Below are 7,452 nucleotides of genomic sequence, written 5' to 3'. Positions count from 1 at the left end.
CTCCGAAGCACAACCCAACCAAGCCGCACTGCTTCTTAACACAGCGCGCCTCCAACCCGGAAGCCAGCCGCACCAATGTGTCGGAGGAAACACCGTGTACCTGTCCCCCTTGGTTAGCCCGCACTGCGCCCGGCCTGCCACAGGAGTCGGTGGAGCGCGATGAGACAAGGATATCCCTACCGGCCAAACTCTCCCTTACCCGGACGACGCTATGCCAATTGTGCGTCGCCCCACGGAACTCCCGGTCGCGGCCGGCTGCGACAGAGCCTGGGCGCGAACCCAGAGACTCTGGTGGCGCAGTTAGCAATGCGATGCAGTGCCCTAGACCACTGCGCCACCCGGGAGGCCCTTCGGTGCTATTTCTGACGGAAGCTGTGATGGTAGCTGCAATGTAAAACTGATTTATACCTCAAATATGCACATTTTTCGAACAAAACATAGATTTATTGTATAACATGTTATAAGACTGTCATCTGATGAAGTTGTTTCTTGGTTAGTTTGGTTGGTTCTTGGTTAGTTAGGTTGGCTTTGTGCATGCTACCTGTGCTGTGAAAAATGTCTGTCCTTTTTTGTATTTGGTGGTGAGCTAACATAAATATATGTGGTGTTTTTGCTGTAAAACATTTTAAAAATCGGACATGTTGACTGGATTCACAAGATGTGTATCTTTCATTTGCTGTATTGGACTCGTTAATGTGTGAAAGTTAAATATTTCTCAAAAATATTTTTTGAATTTCGCGCTCAGGCAGAGCTCGAAATTCAACAAAATCCGATTTTTAAAGTGTTGTAACGATGTGCAAATGGTTAACCTGTCTGGCACCGGGGTTCCGCTAGCGGAACTCCTCCCACATTCCACTGAAAAGGCATTTGCACATCGTTACAACACTGTATATTAACATAATATGACATGTGAAATGTCTTTACTCTTTTGGAACTTCTGTGAGTGTAATGTTACCTTTAATTTTTATTGTTTATTTCACGTTTGTATATTACCTACTTCACTTGCTTTGGCAATGTTAACATATGTTTCCCATGCCAATAAAGACCTTGATTTGAATTGAATTGAGACAGACAGACAGACAGACAGACAGACAGACAGACAGACAGACAGACAGACAGACAGACAGACAGAGGGTGCTGTGCAGAAGATCTGCAGGCCTCACGAAAGTGTAGCTAGTTACAACGTCATGTTTTGTTGACAGCAGAACACAGCCTACCTGTAAATTGGTTGCTGTGTATGTGAGGGGGTGTTGTAGGATGCAAAAAGTAGGCCTCTGTCTTAAAAAAAAAATTAAACAAGCTACAACAGAATGATGCCTAGCGATGGCCTGTCCTCCTTCTGTGGTGGTGGCTGTTGTGCAACTTTAACTATGAGTAGATCTGTTGCAAGCGGCCTAAATCATTTACCGTAACATGATGTGGTACTGCTAGACTTCACATAATTAAGTAAACTTTGACCTTCACATTTGTGTTGATTGGCCTTTGCTGCACTAAGGGTCTGTTTCACACCCACTAAGTAGTGTGAACAGTAAGGGGCCCTAAGGGACAAAGTAGAGAGTAGTGTGGGTGCAGGTCAGTCTTCCTGTGTTAAATGTCTATAAGAGGTTAGTTTCCATCAGTGGAAAGTCACTGCAACACCTCCACCTTCACCACAAGGCTTTGTAAACAGACCATAATGTCTGAGACAGTTAAGAACATCCGTCTGTAAAAAGCGCCATATCATCATAGTATGCAATGAATTCAACTGATTTAAATTCGAACAGTTGGAAACACTTTATTTTTCTTTACACAAGTAACTGGTTTACTGTTGCTAAAAGTAGGCACAACAAATACAATAAAAAAAATATATATCTGTCGCTGTGCCCTTGTGCAAGGCACTAAACCCTACTTGCTCCAGGGGTGCTGTACAATGGTGACCCTGGCTGTGAACCCACTCCCTGCGGGTGTCTCAGGGGGAGTTGGGATTAGCATAAAAATAACATTTCCATTACACACTTGAGTACCAAGACAATTATAAGCACCACCCTAATTATTATTAATATTATTCAAATGTAAAAATTGGTTTGTCAGAGAAGCAATGCATTCAATTATTTCAACATTGAATAACAATAAAGCTATGACCACTGTTTTCATCACATTTGACTGCTTATGCATTCATAGATAGTTAATGAAGCTAGAACTAGTCATTATAGAGTTATCTAGTATAAAAGGATCATTGGCTCATTCATCCAGTTCTACTGTCTGATCCCAGCATACACCACTGTCTCCATGTGACCTCTCTGTCTTCTAGACCTGTTCTTCTTGTTGCTCAGATTCAGAGCTACGTAATGGAGACTGTCTCCATCTTGGTCCTGTGAAGCACAAATTAGCATTGTTGACATTCAATTACTGAAGTTGGTTAAAGACAGGCTTCACAATAGACTTCAGACAATAGAAAATTATTCCTACTTACCCCTGCGTCTGACCTGGTAACTGCAGGACCTCTGGTCTGTGAGACGAGTCCTGAAAAGAATGACACATACGATTAGGATACTTCTACTTCTTCCACTACTGAAACAACAACAAATGGTGACATCAACGAATAGCAAGGGATAGTAACTTACCTCTGCACTGCACACATGTTGTGTTGTTCATCTTGTACATGATGCAAACCAGGACAATGATCAAGGTGAACGTGACACCCAATACTACACCCAGGCAGGACACCAAGAGAAGAGGATCTGCTCTATGGTCTGTTGAAATTAAAACAGTAATAGAAGAAACCAGAATAGCAAGTAAATGTATGTTCTACACGGTAGACTATACAGTAGATATAAAATGAAATAGAAGCTGTATCATATACCCTCAATGTCCAGCTTGGTCCCGTTCCCAAACAGTATCTCCCCACATGAGGCCACAGCACAGTAGTAAGTCCCAGCATCAGAGAAGCTGAGGTTCCTCTTATGGAGGTTGTAGACACAGCTCTGTGTAGGAGACCCAGCATCAGGGCTCTTCTCACACTGATCACTCCAGTTTCCATGGGTGTAAATGATTCCTGGACGAGATTCTCCTGAGCCATGTCTGAACCAATAGACACTGTGTTCTCCTACACAGGTCTCAGTGTGTATTGTACAGTTCAGAGTCACAGAGCCTCCTGGCTGACCTAATTCAGGCACAGGCTGCTGGAGCAAAGACATGCTGTTGGACTCTGAGTCTGAAGACAGAAAGAGAGACTAAAGTAAGACTAAGATGTGTTGGTGAAATACATAAAAGGCCATGTATTCATCGCTAGCATTTTACGTAGCAGTCATACGAACATACCAACATACAAGGCCACACAATTCGAAATTGAAGAAGCAAGTGTTTAGTTACCTTTGACAATTAATATAGTTCCCTCTCCATATGTGAGCTCATAGATGACTGTAGTGGAACAATAGTATGTAGCTGAGTCCCCTGGCTCTGTCTTTGATATGGTCAAGTTACAGCTGTAGTCTCCTCTCCTCACACCCAAACGCTTGGTCTCAGTAAAGTCCTTGATAAAGTTTTTGGAATAATAACTATCTTGGCCAACATAAAGAGATGATGCCATGAGGAGGGGTTCCTGTCCAAAACTCTGCTTGAACCAATTAAATCTGGTCACTGACTCATCTGAACAGAGACAAGTGAGAGTCACAGTGCCTCCCAGCTCAGTAACCATCACAGGGGTTGGTTGGATTACGTTTGGTTTGGTAAAAGCACAAACTGTCAAAGCAAACAAACAAAATGGATCAAAGACAAAGACATGGATAAACCATTTCTACCCGTTACAGACAACATCCACTTCATGTATCATATTCAAACTACATACTTACTACAAATTATTAAAAAAGGAACTAAATTAAATGTCTTACACTTACCCAAGTTGATGTAAAATATAAATACTTCTCTATTCATCATTGTAACATTACTCCCTTCTGCACTGTATAGTCTGTGGGTCTGACAGTGGGAGACTTACATGCACCCTATATATGATGGCACTTTACGTGTACCTTTCATGCAGTAGGAGGGAACACTGAAACGAGAGATATTATTGGCTGACTACAATCTTAGACGTATGTCCTCTGGTTTACCATAGTCTGAGCTTCTCAGGAATTACTTTTTAAAAATAAATGTTAAAGCAGTACAGTTACTGGATCAAGGCAATCAAATAATTGCTTGATACAGCTGCTTCTTTTTTGAGAGAAATGAAACATTGACTGCAATAGGACGTCATTGTAAGTACGAATTTGTTCACTTGCCTAGTGAAAATAAAGGTTTAACTAGGAAATGGTGAATGATCTCTCGTGCTGCTAATAATTCCGACCCCAACCCAGCCCAGCCCAAGAGTTACAGTAATCATCCATAATGCACATTTACCCACCACTGCATAAAAGCTGCATTTTTGGTTCTTGCTTTTCATCATAAGCCTCCAACATTAAACACTAATACTAGTTGTAACTGCATTAGCATTGAATAATATATGTTTATGTTGGCTTAATTTCTTTCTTTTTCATGAACGAAGAGTTGAGAAAACTATTGAGATCACACTAAGTCTTTATCTGCACTTTCTACTCTTGTTGAATCCTTTAGGGTTCTTAAACGTTTTCAACTCGAAACCCAAATGATAAATTGACTGTCCTCCCTTGACTCAAATCGTCCTCCAATGACCCAAAGTAAAAATAAATAGTGTGGGATTATAGATGTTTTCTCATAACTCAGGACTTATATTTTAAGAAACCCTGCACAGTTTAGCGTTTGGAAAATGCTTTTGCTTGTTATTTGTATTCTTGACATACTTTGCAAAAATAACTGAGCGGCAGGGGTCTGGAGTTTACTGTCCAGATGAACAGATGAAGAGAGGTGTGTAAAGACCCCCCTCCTACGCCCTCAAATCACCCAGGCATTTACTCTTACACACAAATATTTTGCAAATTCTATAATTTGACAGGTGTACTGGAAATCTGGAGAGAGAGCGAGAGAGAGACATGTCATCCCCCAGTGCTAATCCATGAGAGACTCAGTGATGTTCACCTCAGCAGGTCTCACTCTACACTGAGCAGCTCCTTCCTGTCACTCACACCACAGGAAGTGATGCGTACCTTCACTGGCCCCTCCTCCACCTCAGACCCCAATCATATTCTCTTTATAAACTGCTTCTCGGAATAGGGGGCTGTAATCAGTGCAAAGCCAAGATAGGAAATATTAAGAGGCAAATTTTGGTATAACTCTTTATTTGTCTTTAGAAGTGATCAGTATAATGCAATAGTCAATACTGTTGGGTACTTTGCATCTCAAGGTCACCCTATAAAAAAAATCCAAATGTGACTGACCGCCTTGATTCGATCTTATGTCGCAAAATTTGAAATTGTGTTTTTTACGTTGGATTAATGCAGAGACACAGAGCTACAAAATGGTAACCTGGGCTGTTAGCAGAGCGGCCTCCTGAGTTTCTCAAGAGCCCTGCTTACCTCTCCCGGAACACTTCGCTGGAGAGTCGGGAATCTGTCGGGTGTTTCTCATGCAGTGTTCTCTCATCATCGAGCTGTAGCCCTCCTCCTTCCCCTCGGACCTCTCGAAGATAGCGTACCTCATCACGCTGAAGTCCGGGAGGGCTCTCGCCTGGGCTACGGCCGTGTGGAAACAACAGTCGGCCGTATGCTTCAGTCTGGAGGAGTTTGTGGCGGAGGTGAAGAAGGTTTTTGATTCTCAATTATCCGGGAGAGAGGCTGACCGGAAGTTACTCCAGCTTTGGCAAGACTCCCGCAGTTTGGCAGACTATGCGGTGGATTTCCGCACATTGATAGCTGAGAGTGCCTGGAACCCGGAATTGCTGTTCGATACATTCCTGTACAGAGTATCGGAGGAGGTTAAGGACGAACTAGCAGCCCGGGAACTACAACTCGCTCATTGCCTTGACCATCCAGATCGATGGGCGGCTACGGGAACGTAAGAAGGAGAGGAGGTCCGATTCCACTCTCCCGACCAAGAATTCCAACTCGCCTCCGAGGCATCACGGAAGTCCCCGACGTCCCCGACGCCTCCGGCCAGTCAGAACGAGCCAATCAAGACCTGGAGACGACTCTTAGCTGCCTTGTCTCCACCAACCCCACCACCTAGAGCCAGCAACTAGTGTGGGTTGAATACGCCCGTAACACCCTCCTCTGCTCTGCCACTGGACTCTCGCCTTTCGAGTGTTCCCTGGGTTATCAGCCCCCGCTCTTCCTGGAGGAAGAGGTCGGCATACCCTTGACCCAGATGTTTGTCCGCCGCTGTGGCTGTACCTGGAAGACAGCCCGGTCAGCTCTTCTCAAGACCACCTCCAGGTATCGACGACAAGCGGACCCCTCCCGGACCCTCGGCTCCCAGGTATTGTCTCGGGCAGAGGGTATGGCTGTCCACTCGAGACCTTCCCCTCCGGGTGGAGTCACGCAAACTTTCCCCCGCTTTATCAGCCCTTGCCCCATCTCCAAGATCATTAGCCCCTTTTCTGTTCGTCTTCTGTTGCCCCGTACCGTATACATCCCACTTTTCATGTGTTTAGGATTAAACCTATGATCTCGCAGCTCTTTGTCTCCTGTTTCACACATTTTCCTCCTCTTCCATCCCCCTCCACTTTGTCATCTTGTAGCAGCATACACTACATGGGGGTCCAGCTCTTTCTCTCTTCTCCTCTCCATCTTCCTCTTCTTGGAGGTGAAATTCAGGGTGACATAATTCAATGGTTCTGTAGATCATGGTTCAGTAGATTTGCAAACACCATGACATAACCAAGATATGTTATGTTCACGATTTCTGAATTGCTTATATTTCCTTATTTAATCATGCAGTATTTACGTGATCATTTTGTGGTTGTCATTGAGAATCAGGTCCTGAATGTGATATAAAAGAGAGACGAGAGAATGGATTAACAGATCATTCCATTCTAGTGAACACACTGACTCTTCTGATCATCAGTGTACAGTATGTCATGGGAAAAACATCCACATTAAAGGTATAGTTCACAGGCCCCATGTTATCTGTTAGCTGTTAGCCAGCCTGCCAGCTTAGTGGAGTCTGCCACTAGCACAGTCAGTGTAGTCAGCTCAGTTATCACCATTGAGACCGTGTCTGTGCCTCGACCTAGATTGGGAAAAACTAAACATGGCGGTGTTCGCCTTAGCAATCTCACTGGAATACAGACCTCCTCCATTCCTGCCATTATTGAAAGAGATTGTGATTCCTCAGATCTCAAAATAGGGCTACTTAATGTTAGATCCCTCACTTCCAAGGCAGTTATAGTCAATTAACTTCTTGCGAATATAGGGGGTGCTGTTTCGACTTAGCATAAATTGGTCTCCAGATTAAACTGCCTAGTACTCAATTCTTGCTCGTACAATATGCATATTATTATTATTATTGGATAGAAAACACTCTCTAGTTTCTATAGCCGTTGGAATTATGTCTCTGAGTGAAACA

The 7,452-nt window shown here is 43.6% G+C and overlaps 1 protein-coding gene across 1 annotated transcript; it reads right to left on the bottom strand.

Moving 5' to 3' along the window:
* Positions 1 to 1,894: 1,894 nt before the first annotated feature.
* On the bottom strand, positions 1,895 to 5,589 carry LOC129864691 (uncharacterized). The gene is made up of 5 exons (XM_055937000.1): positions 5,466 to 5,589; positions 2,843 to 3,193; positions 2,604 to 2,732; positions 2,453 to 2,502; positions 1,895 to 2,351 (listed from the first exon to the last, which is right to left on the bottom strand). Exons 1-5 carry the CDS (start codon positions 5,587 to 5,589, stop codon positions 2,235 to 2,237), a joined length of 771 nt encoding a protein of 256 aa, XP_055792975.1. The 3' UTR covers positions 1,895 to 2,234.
* Positions 5,590 to 7,452: the final 1,863 nt, after the last annotated feature.

Source organism: Salvelinus fontinalis, chromosome 11 (assembly GCF_029448725.1).
Source record: "Salvelinus fontinalis isolate EN_2023a chromosome 11, ASM2944872v1, whole genome shotgun sequence".
Lineage (NCBI taxonomy): Eukaryota > Metazoa > Chordata > Actinopteri > Salmoniformes > Salmonidae > Salvelinus > Salvelinus fontinalis.
This window is presented reverse-complemented; position numbering and strand designations above follow the sequence as displayed.

What these genes read in the sequence shown, in the direction of transcription:
- LOC129864691 (XM_055937000.1), bottom strand. Translation starts at nt 5,589, where the DNA reads ATGAGGTACGCTATCTTCGAGAGGTCCGAGGGGAAGGAGGAGGGCTAC. An exon ending in AGCGAAGTGTTCCGGGAGAG is followed by an intron (nt 3,194 to 5,465) that starts GTAAGCAGGGCT and finishes TTCTGTCTTCAG; the next exon opens with ACTCAGAGTCCAACAGCATG. An exon ending in GACCAAGCTGGACATTGAGG is followed by an intron (nt 2,733 to 2,842) that starts GTATATGATACA and finishes TAATTTCAACAG; the next exon opens with ACCATAGAGCAGATCCTCTT.